Here is a 22,569-nt window from a genome sequence, read left to right on the forward strand (position 1 = left end):
TACAACATTTATAGATACAGTCAGGACCATTGTTTGTGCCTCGCTGTATCGTTGAACCTTCACCATGTCCTTTGAGGTCTGGGAGGTTGGCGGCATGTGCAATGGAGAGTCTCTTGGTGAGTTCTTTCTTCGAGAGAGGTCTTAGGCCTTTGGGATATTTCCAGGCGAAAAGGTGCACCTTGTCCTCAGATGCGTTGATTCGAAGGTGGTTTTCTAGAGCAGCTTTTGGGTAAATTGACGGGTTATCTTGTTGCGCCCAATAAACGTCTTCTCCTTCTAGCGGAGATGCTTTTGTGCTCAGGATATGGAATTTTGTGACTGGCAGGCCATTGTGATCTACAGCGGCTGAAACGGAGTCACAAGTGACATGTTTGTTGGGGTCAAAGGCTTTGATAGTAGGTACAGTAAACTCCCCAAGTCTTGCTATGGAATAGAATGTGGTTGTGATACATGCAAAAATGGCTGCGTCTCGAGGGTCGTTGAGATTGATGTGCGAGCGAATGATTGAGAGAATGTCTACTGTGAATGGGGCACATTTAGAACATTTCAAAGAGGTTGGAGCATGTGCGGCTGCTCCGTCAAGGATAGCCTTAAGCTCTTTGGCATCGACAATCCATGGACAGCCATGTGGAAGGTGCCAGGCCTTCAAACCGGCTGCATAATTGGCTAGTGCTGATGCTGAGTACGAACCTGCGCAGCTCGATAAAAAGGCAAGAAGGAGAGTGGGGGGAATTGGGCAGTGTTGCTCTTCTGAGATATTGAGAGTGTCGCAGTATACATGAAATACTAGGAGTCCTGCACCGTAAGTCTCTTTGGTGGATTGTGCCCAGGATGCACCCATAACCTCTAGGATACAATCTAGTTGTTCGTCTGAGATGTTGATATTTGGTACGTCTGGGGTTGCGCGTGTTGGGAGCCGCGCGCTGCCACCTGATGTAGCCATTTATGGAGACGTTCATGTGCGAGGCAGTGCGGTCTTAAGGGTGAGGGAAGAGGAGCAAGGCTGGGCCTATAACATTGGGGGGAAGGAGTATTGGGTAGGGAGAGAGAAGTAGATATTAGCGGGGCACTAAAACGAGTGTGTGGCTGAGGAGTTGTGCTAGTCAGAGATGGTGTTGAATATGATTTCTTCTTCTTCTGCGTGCAGAGCTCTGGCTCGCTCAAAGGCTTGCTGGTGAGTGAGGACTCGGTCAATGACTTTGGCGGCCGCAGGGGCGTACTTCCCATCATGGAGTAGGCAAAGTTCTGTTGGGGTGAGGGGGGCTGTGGCATCAATGACAAGTTCTCTGATTTGGCTTGGAACGTGGGTTTCAGGGAGTAGAAGGTGTTTGGGCCCGTATATGCCTCTGGAGATGTCATCGGTGGGGTTAGATTTGCTGGTGACATACTCTGTGCAGATTTCGAAATGTCTGGGTAGAGCATGAATGAACTCATGTATGCATCAGAAGACCTCATTGATGGCCTTGTTTCGGTGGCTCCCTTTCCACCAGCCCTCCACCATGCCTGTATTGTCGCCGTAGACAATGATGTGGTTGCCAACGTCAGGGAGAGAGGCGAGGGTGTAGACCAGGAGTTCGAAGCCAACAGCTTTGGCCCAGCCAATATCTCATTTTGCATTGTCAGCTGTCTGCCACCCTAGTACGAGTCTCCAGCCACGCCACTGGTTACCGACAACGATGCCAATGCCAATGCTTGAACTGGCATCTGAAAAGGCAAGGGGTTTCGAAAACTGCGCTGGTGGGTAGATTGGGCGGGCTACTCCCCCTGATTGTAGCAGTTCTGTCCACCAGTTGAGGTCTGGTTCGACCTCTTTATCAGGGCGATGTGGGAGAAGGGGCTTCTTCCAGCAGACGGCGATCGTGCGTTCCAGACCTGTAAGGTACGCTCTTCCCCTTATCACTGCTGCAGAGGCATGTGTCAACTTTCCATAAAGCTTGAGTGCTTCTTGTAGCACGTGCGTTGGCTTCTTTCTCCATGAGTGAATGGCCATGAGGTATTTTTCGACCTTCGTGAGACAAAGTGCGACCAAATGGAGTGAGAGGTTTCATAGAAAGCCGATGTAGATAGTGGTGGGAGCAAAGGGCTGGTCCTTGGCAAGTTGCCAGAGGATGCCTAGATCTATGGAGGCATCGTCGATGTCCTGCATGTTGAAGCAGAAGAGGAGATCGTGATCTGATCTTGGTGACTTGTTGGACAAGTCTCTGATGGGCTGGGAGCAGTCCTCGCTAAATTCTTCCATTGAGCCATCATCAAACACATGGCCACCAAACCATATTCTACTGCCAGTTTGATGCATGCCTTGTTGGGCTAGATCGCGGTGCCATTCTGCCCATTTTTGGTTGTACTCATCTCAAAATTCTCTTCGGATTCTAAAGAAAATATGGTCGTCTACCCATTTGTCTAATGGGCCTAGGCCTTCAAACCGGAGAATCTTGGCGCCTGCATCTGCCACATGTCCATAAGCATCTGCAGAAGGCGTTGCTCTGAATGCTGTGCATGTGTCAACATAAAATTTGGTATTTGATGTGCGAACTACAGCAGCGGACCATTGGGAGGGGTGAAGGGGGATGGTTCGGTAGGCATCTGCGATGTCGCGCATGGCTGCCTCCAATCCTGGGGGGAGTCTCGATATAAGTAGGTAAACGACCGAAAACTTTCCCCACATAGTGGGGAAATCATTAGCATTGATATATGAATCGATGGATGGGTTTGGGAATTGGGGATCAAAGGAATGAGGGAAGGAGAAGTTTTGGATTAATCTAAACTTGCCTGGCTTGCCAGGTTTTGGGATAATTGAAAGGGGGGAAGATTGAAACAGTCTAATGAGCCTGGAAAGGGTATAAGTAGAGAAGGGTCCTATGTAACACGTTGATTGGAGTTCATTCTGTATACTGGCAAGAAACTGGTCTTTGTATGTAATGATGGATTGTTTATTAGGAGGGGATTGCATAGAAGAGATAGTAGGAAAATTCAAATTGAAACTGAAACGAATACCTTTGGGGACTTTAGAAAAATGCAAGAGGAGTCCCACATTGTGGAGCTTCCTAGTCCAGACGTCTGCTTTGTAGGGTGTGATAGGATTATGCCTTCTGCGCTCTAGGGCAGCACTGGGCTCCGTGAGTGACTGCTCCACATCCTGAGCAGATGTGGCTGGAGTTGTGTCTATTGCTGTTGCACCCTTCTTCTCGTTGCCAGGATGTGCAGAGTTGTTTTCCCTCCTTCGTCCAGAGGGCTTTATGGATGCGCTCTGAGATGGTGTTGTGCTTTCCATCCCAGGTAAGGGTTGCTGCACAGTCAATTGTCTGGTGGGGGTTGCATCCGAGACATATGGCGCAACAGGGTAGCGGTGCATTGGGATCATGAAAGGTTCTAGGCTTCTTGGGGATTCTTAAGTCTGGTGACAGAGGTGGAGAACACTTTTGGGAACTGGAAGCCAAGTGATTGTGCTGCGGTTGGCTTTTGCTCGTAGATGTAGCCGTGATGGCACGAGACTAAGTGTCGAGAAGGGTAGGAAAGGTGGGAGGGTAGTGGTTTGTGGCACGTGGTGGCCGTAAAGTAGTCCAGGGAGGGATGCAGCTGCGATGGCCAGTTTTGGTTGGGCAGAATGTGATGTCCAGGGTTTGGTAGAGGGGGGGGGGGGGGTTGGTGTTTGGATGTGATGCCAAACATTGTGCAAGGGCGGCGATCGCCAAACGACAAGGAAAGGAGGATGGAGAGAAGTTATTTTAGCATATGTCCATTTAGGATCTTTTAAACAAGCGCATGAACCTGCATGGAAAGCTGTTGGATTCTAAACTGGTCGAAAATTGTTTCTCGAGCTTCGTTTAGGAGATCTTGGTTGATCTTTGCTAAGCTCCAGCTGTTCGAGCTGCCAATGGACAGGTGCCATTGCCATTGCTGTTGGGCTTGGTAGAGCAGCAGTGCTCGTTGCTTATGGGCATCAAAGTCGTGCCGCCAGCGATGGTTTTGCAAAGCAGACCAGAAGGTTACATGCATGTCAATTCTGTCGTCCAGCCAATCGTTCTCTCTCATTATCGTAATCATGCGAGGGGCCGCCTCATTAAATTGTTTCCATGTGAGGTTTTCATCTTTCAGCACATGCACTTTGGGATCTCACGCTGCACTGGCGGGGATCCATTTGTGTAGTCCATCTGAAGTGGGTAGCATGATGAGGGCGTCCTCATCCACTGTAAAAGTGGCTCGGGAGGCTTCTTCTAGACCAGTGTTTGTGAAATAGAATAATTTGCAATAGTCTCCCGACTTCATCTTTCAAATGGCGTATTGGCATGGAAGAATGACTGGGTTGGAGGGGACATCAACATTATGAATTGGAGTGTACTTTGATTTGTTCTTCTTTCAGTCTTCTAAGATAGTGGCTTCTTGTTCTGCGAGAAGCGTTGTCTTCTTAGATAGATGATCTATAGATAAACACCTATAAAACCAAATATCTCCATGGTCAGCGATTCAGACAAATACCAATGACTGATAACGTGGTCGTTCGTGGGTGGCTTTCTTATGCTCCTAAAGTACAGTCAGTACAACGAGTTCTGCACAAGGGTCAGTGATCAACAATCAATCCAATAGTATGGATATGAAACACAGCGATCAGAGAAACAAAGAACCAGTCAGTCAGCGATCAACAACAACAACCAAAACAACAAAACAACAGCAACAAGATAACAGGAAACACAGTCACCCTAACAATATAGAGATGACAACAAACAAACAGACACTCTTCCTAACACTTCACACAGCAACAAGGATTCATACACAAACTTAGTGCAGCAAGTTGTGTGAAGTTACGATGAGAGTCCCCCTCAGTTACAATCACAGGTGAAACTACTGTCAGACCTAGTCAAGCCTCTGTAGCACTCTTAGCCTGATATTGAACCTGCTGTCAAGGAACTCACAATGAGTATTCAAACAGACTCAGGAATGGGCGACCTTGGACTTCAATACCAAGTCCCCTTTCAATAGCTAAAGTCTAACTCGCAATGACTACCCTCGACCAGTATGACACACAGATGTATTAGGTCAGGTATCACCGTCAACACCTAAAGTCTCCCCACAAGACTATCCTAAGTCTTCAGTGGACAAAAGAGACAACACCAAACTTCTGGGTAAGAATGAGACTGAAACTTTGGTACTTGAGAGAAAGTTGATAGGTCAAGACAATCAACAAAACAAGACCTCTACAACAGAAATACTAATACGTTCTCGAAGACTGTTAGCAACAACGATCACAACACACAGAGACAACAATCAGAGAAACGATCAACACAGTTAGTCACCAACACACTTGAGACAGAGAGAGAGAAAAGAGACAAAGAAACAGAAACACGAGTTTCAGTCACGAATCTCAGACACAATCTCAGAGAAACAGAGAGAGAAAAACAAACACACAGACACAGAGAAAGACACAAAAAGAAACAAAGAAATTCAGACAGACAATCAAGAGAAAAAGAAAAAAAAGAAAAATTAGTCTTGCTAGTCGTCAGACACAGTGAGCTCCAACCTTGAACTTCACTTGCTGGATGCTGATTCACACTTTACTCACAATTTTATTCTGAGAGTATAAAAGCAGGGGAATTGCTTGTTTTATTGGGCAAAAAGCAGCTCCTTATATAGACAAATTAGGTGGCTATACTACTAGTTTCTCACACTTAAAGTTGTAACTTTAGTTTGATAGTACCAAGTTACACAGTATCTTTGAGCCAAAAGTAAATATTCATAACTCTAGTTGGTATAATGATGAGTCAGCAAGAGCTGTGCATGGCCCATGGGTCAGGTGATCCCTTGATGACTCAGCTAGAAAAGAGTGAGAAATGATTACATAATGTGTGCATATATGTTTGACATCTGTGGCTGATAAATTATTTGGTAGTGTAATGACATAGGGTGCGTATTTAGTGATTTGTAAGCTTTCCCACAGGGTGACCTTATGCAAACATATTTTTCACAGTCACCTAATATGTGTGAGAATCTTTCTGAGTCATCTTCATGGCTGACCAAGCAAAACTCATCGCAGAATTAGATGTACAAAAATATTCAGTCCGCTCGCGTACAAACTCATATAATGAAAAAAATGCGAAAAATATTCCCTGAGCCTCAGTGTGACTTCAGATCAAGAGAAAAAAATGTTCATAGTGATTTCTGGGGTATAAGACTCATAGGAAAGTATTACTGGTCCATGCACCAAACCAGTTTGGTGCAGGTCAGCGTTCGCTGTCGTTCAGCCTCAGTTTCTGCTTCCTGTCTGTGTTCGGCTTCTTCGTCTTCCAGTCTGTCTGCCCATCAGATTCTGTCTGCATTGTTCTGAATGCACCAGAGGCTGGCTAGAAGGTCTGCTGCCTGTTGGTTGTCTATTGCGTCGCTGATGAGTTGCGCATGAGCTTCTGCGTGTTCGAGTGATAGGAAATTTGGAATAATGGCCAAATTAGGGTTTTCTGCGAGGATTGGCATTATGATAGATAGCGATGTAAAGAAAGGTAGCGGGGTATAGTAGATGATAAGAGAAATCTAATAACAAGAGACTGTAGCTCGATTACTGATGTGAGTCGGAGCAAGGTGTGTTGCGCTGTGTGCGAGGAATGATAGCTAGATGAGAAGGGGTGAAATGGGAAGAAAGGGGGAAGTGGGGTAAAAACTCAAATAGACCTCTGGACGCGAGTATAGATTCGGCCCGAGGGGATTGCTACTGAGAATGATTCCTCTAAGTAAAATGTGAGGGGAAATGTAGAAACTAATAAGGGTGACTGAGACTAAAAGGAAATGTGAAGGCCAAAAGCTGAAGCCGCCGTGATGCGAGTGCGAGCGAGCCATCGAAAATGCAATGCGATATACGTGTAGATGAAGTACCAATAAAACACGATAAAAATGTGATGTGATGCAAGCACAAGCGGTCACAATATGACAAAACCCGAAAGCGCGCGGTTTAGCCGAAGATGAGTTGCGAAGAGGTATTGAAGGTGCTGAAGGTACAACAATTCAGATGGTGAGTCTGAACAATGTTGGGTCTTGCAGAACCTAGCTGCTATTCGACCCTAAAGGGTTTCTAGACCAGGCTCAAGGCTCAGAGGAGAGGAAATGTCATAAAAACTGCTGAAGACTCAGACTCATACTGGTAACTGGTGAAAAGGTAACTTGATTATGTAAGCTACAAAGTGCCAACATAAGGTAAGGTAAAGACAGTCTCTACAAGCCTAGCCAGAAATGAATCCCTACAGCGCGAGGGCGGAGCCGGCCGATGATGAGCGCTGAGAGTGTTGGATATTATAGATACATGAATGCAAGACAATTGCCGCTGATAGAAGTGCACGCATGAAAGAGTACTGAAGATTTTAGATTTTTAGTCAAGACTTATCGCTTTTGCGTGTAAACGGGTGATAGATTCTGATGGGAGAGAGAAGTTACATGAAAATTCTAAGTATCCAATATATGTATGTGCGCATAAGCAATATTCGGAGCCGAGTAGGTAGCGAGATGTATGTAAGTAGGGTCCATGACACATTTAATGAAAATATAAATGGAATAGCTTGGGAAATGTTGTTAGCCTAGTGGGAAACAAATAATATATGCACCAATGAACCAGCGGAGGATATGGATAGGATGGACGGAGGACATGCGATGGATCCGAAGAGAAGCTGACGTTAGCTGAAGCGCGTGCAAGAGCCATGGCTGTCGGCCGACAATATAAGACATGCACGCTATACCAATGGTAGCGTGTACTGCAATTAGAACCAGAGGGACAACATAAAAAGGCCTATACGAGGCCGCAAAGACCGTAGGTCTTACAGCGCCACCTTTGCTTACTGAAGCATAGACTCATTTCTGCGCTAGCCAAGGCACGAGGCTAGCACAGAAAACCACCTTCACACTTGATGCAGGAAGCACAATCATAAAGGCTAGTGGGTTTATGTTCTTCTGACATATTGTACTGCAAACATAGCATGTAATATGATGTTGTCAGCACTGTGATACCAGTATGATGATAACTAGTCAATAATATGTTAGTAGAAGCTAGTTGGTGGGTGGACTTGCAAAAGAAAGTGGTTGTGCTAGCGAGTGTGGGCTGAAGTGCCAGGTGCGCCAAATGAAATACGAGTCAAACTATGCTATGGGAGTGCTTGAAATGATACAGTGGTAGTGCACTGTAGGAAGCTAAGTTACAAAAACCAGAAGCAGGTACATATGCCTCACTAAACATGCTTCTGCAAGGTAGAGCCAAAGTGCTTGTGAAGAGAGTATATAAACTTGGTGGGCAATGGCATGAGTGAAGACCACCATATCATAAGTGCATGAATTCACTGGATTCTGAGCTTTTATATTTTTGTACTTGCATCAGGAAATGTTAGGGTGTAATTGCATAGAATAAAAATATTACCATTGGCAGGTTTGAAACCTGCAAAGTACAAAAGACACAGATTTTGACTCTGATGATAACTTGACTAAGGCTAATGAAGATCTATGTCTGAGATACTGTCTATGAGCAGATATTCAAAGCATGTTCTTATGGAAAAAATGTGACATTCAACAGGTTTCAAACCTGTTGCACTCCAATAGAAACAGATGTTGATTCTGTTGGGACAATGACTTGCCTAAAACACAACTCTGATGAGCTTGTAAGCAAATCGACCATGATCATGTGTCAAGGTGCAGTTTTATAAAAAACAAATTTTATCATTGGCAGGTTTCAAACCTGCACATTCCAAGAGCAACAGATTTTGACTCTGATAATCACTGGCAATTTCATCTTCAGCAGGTTTTGAACCCACATGCACAAATTTGAAACAGATTTGGATTCTGTTGCAGCAACTATTTGACTAACACCAGTTAGATCCATCTTTAAGGAAAACATTGAGAGGTGAATCTGCAAGGCAAGTCTACCATTCCCTGTCACTCTTGCAATGTTTTTCCTTAGCTGAACAGATAAATTGAATACAGACCACAATATAGCACTTTTAAAAAGCCAGAGGAGAGCAATATGATGATGAAAGGTCTCAAATACAGTGCACTTCAACCTTATACATAAGTGAATAATGACCAGATGGCTCTTTTAAATCTTTGTCTTGAAAAATGTGTATTCTTCCTTATTCCCTAGGTCATTAGGATCAAACTTGAAAGTTTGATGTGTAATCTGCTCCTCTTCTTCAACCAAGTCAAGACCTTTGGATAAAATTAAATTGCTCTTGTACTTATCATTCTGAGTTTGCATCAAGACTTTGGTCATATATTGAACTTTTAGAGTTTAGTCTATGAGCAAATTAGGTAAGGTGAGGTGGAAAACACATTTGCACCGCATGACAGTGGGATGAAAGCTATAGAAACTCAAATGCATGATTTGAGCCCATTTACAAGTGAATCCTCAAGGTACATTTATCTGCATTTTGTCAGTTCTAACATTAATTTCTAACATCCTCCTTGAGTCCAATCACATGTGATCCTTCCATTGTCAGTTGTCATTCATGACCCAGTTATTAATCCAAAAGACATCACAAATATCATTGGCCCACTGTGGTTGTCTGCCATCAGCACTTTTTCAGAGCAATTGCTAGATAAACAGGCCTAAGAATCAATTATGATGACCATAGTATTAAAAGAACTGCCTTGAGGATTCACTTGTGAATGGGTCCATTGGAAGTGCATCTCACTAGTCTTAGCCAAGCAGTTGATACGACAGAATCTAAATATGTCTGTGTGGGTTCAAAACCTGCTAAAGATGACATTGTCAAGTGATCACCAAAATCAAAATCTGTTTCTCTTGGATTGTACGGGTTTGAAACCTGCCAATGATAAAATATATGTTCTATGAAAACACATCTTGACAATTGTCTCATGAGTGATTTTCTTAAAAACTGATCTCAACTGATGTTAGCCATGTCATTGCCACAATAGATTCAAAATCTGTTTCCATTGAAATCTATAGGTTTGAAACCTGTTGAGTGATGCATTTTTTGTATTAGAACATGAACATGTCTTGAATATCTGCTCAAAGACAGCACCTCAAATGTTAATCTTCATTAGTCTTAGTCAAGTTGTCACCAGAGTCAAAATCTGTTTCTCTTGAAATGTGCAGGTTTGAAACCTACCAACGATAACATTTTTATTTTTATTCTAAACCAAAAATTCAAAAATCTCAGATCCAACGCTTTGGCATTGGACACTGTTTCTCACTCTCAGAATTTTGACCTCACACCCATCAGGATCTGACTGCTGCAAGGAAGCAAACTGAGTGGAGTGATGCTATGAAGTGTGCAGGGTGGAGATATGAGAGCCAACAATATGAATGTTAGCATATTCAATTGAGCATGTTGCAGCATGAAAAAAAGTGTGTCATCTGATGAGTTTCAATGATGTGGCTAAGATCATTTTTAAATGAGTTTTTGAGAAAACTATCTATAAGAAAATGTTATGATCTGCATGGTTAAGAGAAACAGATTTTGACTCTGGTGGCAACTTGACTAAGACTAATGAAGATCAGTGTCTGAGAGACTGTCTATGATTCGATATTCAAGACATCTTCTAATAGAAAAATTATAGCATTCAATGAGTTTTAAACTGTGAAGGTGCATTTCCATAAAATAAAATAAATGTTATCATTGGCAAGTTTTAAACCCGTGCAGTCTGAAGAGAAAAAGATTTCGACTCTGATGATCACTTGTAATTTTATCTTGAGCAGGTTTTGAACCCACAAAAAGATATTCAGATTCTGTTATATCAAGCGCTTGGCTAAGACCAGTTGGATGCACTCCCAATGTATTCATTCATAAGTGAATCCTCAAGGTACATTTATCTGCATTTTGTCAGTTCTAACATCACCCTTGAGCCCAACCATATGTGACTCATGACCCAGTTATTGATCCAAAGACATCACAAACATCATTGGCCCACCATGGTGGTCTGCCATTAGCACATTTTTGGAGCAATTGCTGGATAAATAGGTCTTGAAGTAGAGGCTCAGAAGAAGTCTAATGTCTTTTGTGATAAGAGTAGAATAAAAAGATCAATTGCGGTGACCATATTATTAAAAGAACTGACAAAATGCAGATAAATGTGCCTTGAGGATTCACTTCTGAATGTATTTATTGGGAGTGCATCTAACTGGTCTTAGCCAAGCGGTTAATACAACAGAATCTAAATCTGTCAGTGTGGGTTTGAAACCTGCTAAAGATGTCATTGTCAAGTGATCATTAGACTCAAAATCTGTTTCTCTGGGACCATGTGGGTTTGAAACCTACCAGTTGCAAGATTTGTTTTCTATGAAAACACACCTTAAAATATGCTTATGGTTGGTTTGCTTGCCAGCTGATCAAAGTTGTGTTTGGCCAAGTGGTTGTCATGACAGAATCAACATCTGTTTCTATTGGAATGCAACAGGTTTGCAACCCGTTGAATGTCACATATCTCAGACATCAATCTTCATTGGTCTTGGTCAAGTTGTCACCAAAGTTAAAATCTTTGTCTCTTGGACTTTGCAGATTTGAAACCTGCCAATGATTATATTTTTATTCTATGCAATTACACTCTGATATTTTCTCATGGATAGTTTTCTCCAAAACTCATCATAAATACTCTTTTCCATATCATTGCCACAGTAGATTCAAAATATGTTTCAATCAAAGCCTACAGGTTTGCAATCAGTCAAATGATGCATTTCTTTTTCATGTTGCAACATGCTTAATTGAATGTTTTCTCATACTTTGATCTTCATTGTTGCTAGTTCAGGAGTTATCAAAGTCAAAATCTGATTTTCCTAGACTGAGCAGGTCAAAAACATGGATCACTCAGCATATTTCAAGCATGCACAGTTTAAGAGAAACAGACTTCAATTCTATTGCAACAACCACTTGGCTAGGGATAATCAATTTCAAGGTGTGTTTTCATAGAAAATGAATTGTATCACTGGCAAGTGATAACCTGCGCAGTCTAAGAGAAACAGATTTTGACTCTGGTGATCACTTGGCAAATTGATCTTCAGCAGGTTTTGAACTCATGCAGACAGATTTAGATTCTGTTATATGCAACTGCTTAGCTAAGACCAGTTAGATGTACTCTCAATAAATACATTCAGAAGTGAGTTTTTTTTATCCTGCTCAAACCTGCCTCTGATTAGCTGACAAGCTGACTAACCATAAGCATATGTCAAGATGTGCTTTCATAGAATAAAAATAAAAATAAAAGACAGGTTTGAAACCTGCGCTGTTCAAGAGAAGCAGATTTTGACTCTGGTGATCACTTGACAATTTCATCTTTAGCAGGTCTTGAACCCACACAGACAGATTTAGATTTTGTTGCATCAACTGCTTGGCTAAAACCAGTTAGATTTACTTCCAATGAACCCAATGATTCAGAAGTGAGTCCTCGAGGTACATTTATCTTCATTTTGTCAGTTCTTTCAATAGCATGATGACTGTTTATTCTTTTATACTGCTCTTATTGCAAAAGACACAGACTCCTACTGAAGCTCTTAACTTCAAGACCTGTTTATCTAACAATTGCCCTGAAAAAGTGCTGACAGCAGACCACCATGGTGGGTCCATGAGTGAAAACTGACAATGGAAGGATCACACAATGTGTTTTTGACACAGAGTCTAATATATGACCAAAGTCTTGATGCAAACTCGGAAGGATAAGTACAAGAACAATATAATTCTTTCTAAAGGTCTTGACTTGGTTGAAGAAGAAGAGCAGATTACACATCAAACTTTCAAGTTTGATCCTAATAACCTAGGGAATGAGGCAAAATACAAATCTATCTATTAAGGCTGAGATTCTTTATTGTGCTTATTCAACAAGTGGTTGCCAGAGTCAAAATATATTTCTCTTGAACTAAGCAGGTTTGTAATTTGTATAATGATGTATATTTTGCATTAACTCGTGATTCACCACATTCCACCATTTTTGATTTCATAGAATAAAAATATTGTTGTTGGCAGGTTTCAAACCTGCACAGCTGAAGAGAAACAGATTTTAAATCTGATGACATTCGACAAGTTTCAAACTTGTTGCACTCTGATAGAGATAGATTTTGATTCTGTTATGACAGCCACTTAGCTAAATACAACTGTGATCAGCTTGCAAGCAACTGGCCATGAGCAAATTTCAAGGTGTGTTTTCATAGAAAATGAATTTTATCACTGGCAGGTTTCAAACCTGCACAGTCCAAGAGAAACAGATTTTGACTCTCATGATCACTTGGCAAATTCATCTTTAGCAGGTTTTGAACCCACACAAACAGATGTAGATTCTGTTTCATCAACTGCTTGGCTAAGACCAGTTGGATTATTGAAATGGGAATGAGACCAAGAAAATTTGGTATGGACCAATGGTAAGAATACAATGTGCAGGAGGCATGAGTCAAGAAAGGGAAGCCACATGTGTGGCATGAGTCATAATAAGATGTGTTTTTTTATAAAAACAAAATGACATCACTATTGGTGGGTTCCAAACATGCACAGTCTGATGGAAACTGATTTTGACTCTGTTAACCACTTGACTAAGACCAGTAAAGATCTGTGTCTGAGAAACTATTCATGGGAAAATATTTGAGACATGTTTCAACGGCAAAAATATAACATCAAATGGGTTTCAAACCTATGCATTTCAACAGAAACAGATTTTGATTCTGTCATGAGAACCACTGAGCTAAATGCAATTGAGATAGGCTTTTGAGGAAACCATCCATGAGCGAATGTCAGAGCATGTTTGAGCAGGATAAAAAAATCAATGATGATCATGCTATTAAAAGAACTGACACAATACAGATAGATGTGCCTTAAGGATTCGCTTCTGAATGTATTTATTGGGAGTGCATCTAACTGGTCTTAGCCAAGTGGTTAATGCAACAGAATCTAAATCTGTCTGCATGGGTTCAAAACCTGCTGAAGATCAATTTGCCAAGTGATCACCAGAGTTAAAATCTGTTTCTCTTGGACTGCGCAGGTTTGCAATGTGCTGGTGGTACAATTCATTTTCTATGAAAACACACCTTGAAATTTGCTCATTGTCTGTTTGCTTGCAAGCTGATCATGGTTGTGTTTAGCCAAGTGGCTGTGATCACAGAATCAAAATCTGTTTCTATTGGAGTGCAATGAGTTTGAAACTTGTAGGATGTCACATTTTTTCTGTAAGAACATATCTTGAATGTTTGCTCATAGACAGTATCTCAGACATTGATTTTTATTGATCTTGGTCAAGTTGTTGCCAGATTCAAAATCTGTTTCTCTTGAACTGTGCAGGTTTGAAACCTGCCAATAACAACATTTTTGTTCTATGATATAAGCCTTGACATTTCCTTATCAAGATCAATGTCTGAGATGCTGTCTATGAGCAGACATTTAAGACATGTTCTAATAGCAAAAATGCACCATTCAACAGATTTCAAACTCCATGAGGAAATGTCAAGACATATTTTTATAGAAAATAAAATTTATCATTGACGGGTTTCAAACCTGTCATGGTTCAAGAGCAACAGATTTTGAGTCTGGTGATCACTTGCAATTTCATCTTTAGCAGGTTTGGAACCTGCACGGACAGATTTAGATTCTGTTCTATTAACTGCTTGGCTAAGACTAGTTGAATGTACTCCCAATGAACTCGTTCAAAAGTGAATTCTCATGGCACATTTATTTGCATTTTGTCAGTTCTTTCAATATACATCATTATACAGATTACAAACCTGCTTAGTTTAAAAGAAATATATTTTGACTATGGCAACCACTTGAATAAGCAAAATAAAGAATCACAGCCTTGATAAATCTGTATTTTTTCTCCTTCCCCAGGTCTAAGCATTGGTACGGGTACAGGTAACCCATACAGGTCATGGGTATGGGTACCTGACAGGTATGGGTGCAGGTACGAGCACAGAGTATCCATTACCCATCTAGCAGGGTACCTGTACCTGTCACGCTAAAAGCGGCAATGTCGCACATGGCACATATCTTGAAACTATACAGCATCAAAATAACTTTATTTTGGCCACAATAAAACAGACAGGCCCAACATCTTTCACAAGCTCTTGCAGGCTTCAAAAGCCCCACCATATCTCCATTCACCACAATGTTTCATAAGCGGGTCAAGAAACTGACCGAGAAGGCTGCCCAGGCTGTTGCAGAAGGAACCCAAAAGCTAAAAAGGAAAGTTAGCACTGGTAGTCAAGAGCCTTCACTGGCCAAAAAATCAAAGCACATATCTTTAAGTTCCCCATCCAAGTCAAAAGAATCATCCTCTCCTCCTTGCACCATAGAAGCTGAGCTCGGCAAGTTATTTATCCTTCACATATCATTATGTTAATCAGTTTTAATTTCACAGACAAGCTGAAAAAAAAAAGGTGGACATCACCAGTTTATTCATTCTTTGAGCCAATACCAAGCATTGAATATATTGGCAGGCAGCACTCCCATGTATTCAAGTGCATGGGAAAGGGTTGTAAACAGCACATTCAGTGCTACCTTGACAAAGGCAATGCAAAGTCTACCAGCAACATGGCCAAGCACACCAAGAGCTGCTAGAACACTTAATAGATACTATTCACTCACTGATGCCTCTGAAACATACCATGTGGCTATGGGTACGCTCTCGTCTACTCTTCCTTCTTATGATGATGCTAACTTCATGCTTTTTTCACTGGCAGTGCTTCATCCCCAACACAAACTTCGATACTTCTGGAATGCAGGCTGAGAGACTGAGTGGGTTACCATGGCTGAACATCTCATATGTGAGCTGTATGACTGGTTATATGACATAATAGTTTAATGTTTTCAATGCAGCTTTGCAGCAACGTCTGTTGATGTCGAGCGTATTTTCTCTCATGGATGGCTCATTCTTTCTTATGTGCATTCAAGACTTTCGGCACAAATGACACGAGCTCTTTTTTGCCTTGGAAGTTGGAGTTCCCTCAGTCTGGTGAAAGACAAGGATGTTACTGCCATGACATGTAAGCCTGACCTCGAAGGAGAAGAGCGGGAGTTGGATGAAAGCTGGGATAATATTAATGTGTAGTTTATGCAGGTCTGAATTTGCCATACTGGTGCAGGAAGGTAGGGGTCTGAGTGAGAATAATGAATCATGCAAAGTCAGCTAATGCTCAAAGGGATTTGTGATTGACAAAGACAGACCTTCTGAGCATGTGAAGTTTAACAAGTATACAGACCAAAGGATCTGAAAGGGAACACTAATCCAGACCACAAAAGAGTAAAGCTCACAATAAAAGTTGATTCTGAAGGAATCAAACCACACACTTAAAGCTGAACAATGTATGAGTACAAGTAATATACCTCAAACATTTGCTCATGGATGGTTGTCTCAAAAACTCATTAGAACAGATTTTGAATTCATTGTAGTGAAATTCATGGCTAAGATCATTTCATATAGAAAAAATGCAACATTCAACAGGTTTCAAACCTGTTGCACTTCAATAGAAACAGATTTTGATTCTGTTATGACAACCACTTTGCTAGACACAACTCTGATCAGCTTGCAAGCAAACTGACAATGAACATATGTCAAGGTGTGTTTTCATAATAATAATAAATTTATCATTGGCAGGTTTCAAACCTGCACAGTCCAAGAGAAACAGATTTTGACTCTAATAATCACTTGGCAATTTCATTTTTAGCAGGTTTTGAACCCACATAGACAGATTTAGATTCTGTTGTATCAACTGCTTGGCTAAGACCAGTTATATACACTCCCAATGAACTCATTCAGAAGTGACTTACATACTTTTGTGAGCAAATATTCAAGGCATGTTCTGATAGAAAAATCCAACATTCAATGGGTTTCAAACCTAAGTGCATGAATTTACTGGATGCTGAGCTTTCATATTTTTGTACTTACATCAGGAAATGTCAGGGTGTAATTGCATAGAATAAAAATATTACCATTGGCAGGTTTGAAACCTGCAAAGTACAAGAGAAACAGATCTTGACTCTGATGATAACTTGACTAAGGCTAATGAAGATCTATGTCTGAGATACTGTCTATGAGCAGATATTCAAGGCATGTTCTTATGAAAAAAATGCGACACTCAACAGGTTTCAAACCTGTTGCACTCCAATAGAAACAGATATTGATTCTGTTGAGACAACGACTTGCCTAAAACACAACTCTGATGGGCTTATAAGCAAATCGACCATGAGCATGTGTCAAGGTGCAGTTTTATAAAAAACAAATTTTATCTTTGGCAGGTTTCAAACCTGCACATTCCAAGAGCAACAGATTTTGACTCTGATAATCACTGGCAATTTCATTTTCAGCAGATTTTGAACCCACACAGATAGATTTGAAACAGATTTGGATTCCATTGTAGCAACTGTTTGACTGACACTAGTTAGAATCATCTTTAAAGAAAACATTGAGAAGTGAATCTGCAAGGCAAGTCTACCATTCCCTGTCACTCACAATGTTTTCCCTCAGCTGAACAGATGAATTATATATAGACTGCAATACAGCACTTTCAAAAAGCGAGAGGAGTGGAACATGATGATGAAAGGTCTCAAATACAGTGCACTTCAACCTTATACATAAGTGAATAATGACCAGATGGCTCTTTTGAATCTTTACCTTGAAAATTGTGTATTCTTCCTTATTCCCTAGGTCATTAGGATCAAACTTGAAAGTTTGATGTGTAATCTGCTCTTCTTCAACCAAGTCAAGACCTTTGGAGAGAATTAAATTGCTCTTATACTTATCATTCCAAGTTTGCATCAAGACTTTGGTCATATATTGAACTTTGCGTCAAAGATACTTGCATTTGCCTCTGGTAATCTTGTAGAGGAAAAAAGCAGAATAAAAGAATCAACAGTGACCATGCTATTGAAAGAACTGATAAAATGCAGATAAAATGTGCCTTGAGAATTCACTTCTGAATGAGTTCATTGGAAGTGAATCTCACTGGTCTTAGCCAAGCAGTTGATAAAACAGAATCCAAATCTGTCTGTGTGGGTTCAAAACCTACTAAAGATCAAATTGCCAAGTGATTGTCAGAGTCAAAGTCTGTTTGTCCTGGACTGTGTGGGTTTAAAACCTGCCAATGATAAGATTCATTTTCTATGAAGATGCACCTTGACACATGCTCATGGTCAGTTTGCTTAAAAGCTTATCAAAGTTGTGTTTAGCCAAGTGGTTGTCATAACAGAATCAAAATCTGTTTCTATTGGAATGAAACAGGTTTGAAATCTGTTGAATGTTGCATTTTTTCTATTAGAACATTCCTTAAATACTTGCTCATAGATGGTATCTCAGACACTCATCTTCATTGTCAAGTTGTCATCAGAGTCAAAATCTGTTTCTCTTGGACTTTTTGGGTTTCAAACCTGCCAATGATAACATTTTTATTCTATAAAATCATGCCTTGACATTGACTCATGTGTACTTTCCTGAGAGCTCCATCTCACTAGTCTTAGCCAAGTAGACATTGAAACAGAGTCAAAATCTGTTAGGAGGATAATGGTGTATTAACTGAGCCTGAAAGCGAGTTGTAAATATGTATACTATGAGCCTACAAAGATATGAGTCTCTACAGCAGAATCTTTTTTTTTGCCAGCTGATAGCTAAGGCACGAGGCTAACCTAGAGTTTAGTCTATGAGCAAATTAGGTGAGGTGATGCATGCTTCTTGCTTCCACCCACCTTGTGTTCAAACCTTTCTCATCTTTAGTACTCGACTCTGGTCTCAGTTTTTGCAATCCTATTCTAAAAGAATGTTTAATGGAGATTGTAATACAGCCATAAGATCTGATCTTGATGCAATTGATCATCAAGACGCTCATCGACATGCATCAACAAAGCCTTGTGAATCAAATATGGAACATACATTTATACCACATGGCAGCAGGATGAAAGCTATAGAAACCCCAAAGCATGATTTGAGGCATTTGTGCTCAGGATGCAGAGCCATGTCACATGGAGCCCAGAGATGTTCTTGGACACAGAAAAGTACATTCACAAACACCATATACAGCAGATGTTTGGGAGCGCAAGCTACAACATGAAAGTACACATGAGTCAATGTCAAGGTGTGTTCACCCAGGAAAAAACACATATGTCATTCATGAGGAAATGTCAATGTCTGATTTCATAAAATAAAAATATTATCATTGGCAGGTTGCAAACCTGCGCAGTCCAAGAGAAACAGATTTTGACTCTGATGTTCACTTGCAGATTTTATTTTTAGCAGGTTTTGAACCCACACAAACAGATTTAGATTCTGTTGTATTAACTGCTTAGCTGTAAGACCAGTTGGATGCACTCCCAATGAGCCCATTCGGAAGTAAATCCTCAAGGTACATTTATCTGCATTTTGTCAGTTCTCACATTACATCATTAGCCCACCATGGTAGTCTGCCATCACCACATTTTTGGAGCAATTGTCAGATAAATAGGTCTTGAAGTAGAGGCCCAGAAGAAGTCTGATGTCTTTTGCAATAAGAGTAGAATTTAAAAAAAATCAATCGCAGCAACCATATTATTCAAAGAACTGACAGAATGCAAATAAATATGTCTTAAGGATTCACTTGTGAATGGGTTCATTGAGGTTGCATCTAACTGGTCTTAGCTGAGCAGTTAATACAACAGAATCTTAATATGTCTGCATGGGTTCAAAACCTACTAAAGATGTTATTGTCAAGTGATCACCAGAGTCAAAATCTGTTTCTCTTGGACCATGTAGGTTTGAAACCTACCAGTTGTGACATTTGTTTATATGAAATCACACCTTGAAATATGCTGATGGTTGGTTTGCTTGCAAGCTGATCAAAGTTGTGTTTGGCCAAATGGTTGTCATGACAGAATCAAAATCTGTTTCTATTGGAATGCAACAGGTTTGAAACCTGTTGAATGTCACATTTTTTTTATGAAAACATGTCTTGAACATTTTCTCATAGACAGTATCTCAGACATCAATCTTCATTGGTCTTAGTCAAGTTGTCACCAGAGTGAAAATCTGTGTCTCTGTCATATCCCATATTCCAAACCCTACATCTGACAATGTTCTCATGCCTCATCTGGACGTCCGGACCCCCTATCCATGTCCTTTATCTGTCCAGATCCCTGTACCTTTGCATATCCACACATCCGGATCCGAAACATGGACACCCAATCTGATATCCACTTGTCAGGATCTCTGGATCCGACCTATGTTTCATATCCGAAGCCAAACCTTAAATCAGTGCCCATCCCCTTATGGTAATCACCTGTCACTGGTCTTTGGTTATCTCTGTTTTTGGTTTGCTTATTGATCCCTGTATGAGTTTCATCTCTGAGTTCATTTCCTTATGTTCCATTTCACTTACTACTACATTTACACATGCTTGTACATATCCTTACCCCTCTGCTTACTGATCTGCACAGACTTTCCTCCAGTATATAAACTCTTGTAGAAACTCCTGTATTTCCTTAGTCTAAATATTACATATATTAGTCCTCGCACTAGATCTCACACTAAGTCCTCATACTAGTTCTAGTCCTCCAACTTAGTTGATATCCATCTCAGGCCTAGGGAGGAATTCCCTAGGCCGGAGCTCTGCTCCTCTGATCCTACACTCCTCCAGAACTATTCTGCTTCAGACTTTGTTCCTGCAGCCTTTCATCTGTCTCCATTCTACTCAGGATTCATCCTGAGTGGCCATTATACATATCTGTACCAGAACAAAACCTCATAGTAATTTCTGGAAGTTCCTCCAGAACATTCCTGCACCCCTCTGGAATTTTCTCGCACTCATCCGGATCTGGACAGTCCTTCCAGACTTTCCCATGCTCCTTCGGAAATCCTACAGACTTCCTTGGACTTCCTCCGGATGTCATCTAAGATTAAGGGCACGTACTCGGGTAAGGGGCGCAGCGCACAAGCTAAAGCCAAGCCCCTCAGAATCAGTCCTACCCTTTGTGCATGGTCTTAACAGTCTCTTGGACTTTGCAGATTTGAAACCTACCAATGATTATATTTTTATTCTATGCAATTACACTCTGATATTTTCTCATGGATAGTTTTCTCCAAAACTCATCATAAATACTCTTTTCCATATCATTGCCACAGTAGATTCAAAATATGTTTCAATCAAAGCCTACAGGTTTGCAATCAGTCAAATGATGCATTTCTTTTTCATGTTGCAATATGCTTAATTGAATGTTTTTTCATACTTTGATCTTCATTGTTGCTAGTTCAGGAGTTATCAAAGTCAAAATCTGATTTTCCTAGACTGAGCAGGTCAAAAACATGGATCACTCAGCATATTTCAAGCATGCACAGTTCAAGAGAAATAGACTTTAATTCTGTTGCAACAACTACTTGGCTAAGACTGGTTATACAAGGCTTATATCATAGAACAAAAATGTTGTTATTGGCAGGTTTCAAACCTACATAGTTCAAGAGAAACAGATTTTGAGTCTAGTGACAACTTGACTAAGATCAATGAAAATCAATGTCTGAGATACTGTTTATGAGCAAACATTCAAGACATGTTCTTACAGAAAAAATGTGACATCCCACAAGTTTCAAATTCATTGTATTCCAATGGAAACAGATTTTGATCCTGTGATCACAGCTGCTTGGCTGAACACAACTGTGATCAGCTTGCAAGCAAACCAACTATGAGCAAATTTCAAGGTGTGTTTTCATAGAAAATGAATTGTACCACCAGCACGTTTCAAACCTGTGCAGTCCAAGAGAAACAGATTGACTCTGGTGATCACTTGGCAAATTGATCTTCAGCAGATTTTGAACCCACACAGACAGATTTCAATTCTGTTGCATTAACTGCTTGGCTAAGATCAGTTAGATGCACTCCCAATAAATACATTCAGAAGCAAATCCTTAAAGCACATTTATCTGTATTTTGTCAGTTCTTTTAATAGCATGATCATCATTGATTTTTTGTATCCTGCTCAAACCTGCCAATTGCAACATTTGTTTTCTATGAAATCCACATTGGTGGTCAAGTCATAAGGAAGGAACATGCATGCATTTTGTGACCAGTGCATATGTATCATAATAGTCAATGTTGTACACCTGAGAATAGTCTTTTGCAACTAGTCTGGCTTTATATTTATCAATCTCCCCATCTGTATTTCTCTTAATGCGACACACCCATTTGCACCCTATGATGTTTGCTCCCTCTGGTTTCTCAACTATTAATTACATGTTAGCATCTCTCAGCATGGTAAGTTCTTTATTGGTGGCTTCATTTCATTTTGACCAATCAGTTCTCTTGCAGGCTCTTTGCAGCATTGTAGGGTCCATTGTCTCTACTTCAGCAACTCTGGCCACTATTGCAAAAACCTCTTCACCATCGTAGTCCATCTCTCCCCACTCATCAGCCATTCTGGGCTCAATGGCTAGGTTGCTATACTCCCTTGCAGGTTGTATTCCCCAAGGTAAGTCTCCACTATGTCTATTAGTAGTACTAGTCCTGTCTCTCAAACTCTTTATGTTGGCTGATTTGACTTTCATTCTCCCAGATTGGCACAGTGCTGGTGCACCTTCAAATTGTAGGCCTATGTACTCAGTAGGTGGTGGTGGATTGGGGTCTTGGGCTGGTGGTTGACTGGTAAGTGTTGAATCAACATCATTGCT

At 40.8% G+C, this 22,569-nt stretch overlaps 2 protein-coding genes across 2 annotated transcripts; one reads left to right on the forward strand and one right to left on the reverse strand.

The window, feature by feature from the left end:
* Positions 1–307: 307 nt before the first annotated feature.
* Positions 308–862, reverse strand: F5147DRAFT_551470 (uncharacterized protein; the record flags this gene model as incomplete). The annotated part of the gene is made up of 1 exon (XM_041430413.1): positions 308–862. A coding segment is annotated over one exon (555 nt), but the record flags the coding sequence as incomplete, so codon positions are not given.
* Positions 863–15,753: 14,891 nt separating this feature from the next.
* Positions 15,754–15,999, forward strand: F5147DRAFT_572846 (uncharacterized protein; the record flags this gene model as incomplete). The annotated part of the gene is made up of 1 exon (XM_041431114.1): positions 15,754–15,999. A coding segment is annotated over one exon (246 nt), but the record flags the coding sequence as incomplete, so codon positions are not given.
* Positions 16,000–22,569: the final 6,570 nt, after the last annotated feature.

This window comes from Suillus discolor, assembly GCF_016758755.1.
Source record: "Suillus discolor strain FC423 chromosome Unknown F5147scaffold_16, whole genome shotgun sequence".
In the NCBI taxonomy this organism is placed as follows: Eukaryota; Fungi; Basidiomycota; class Agaricomycetes; order Boletales; family Suillaceae; genus Suillus; species Suillus discolor.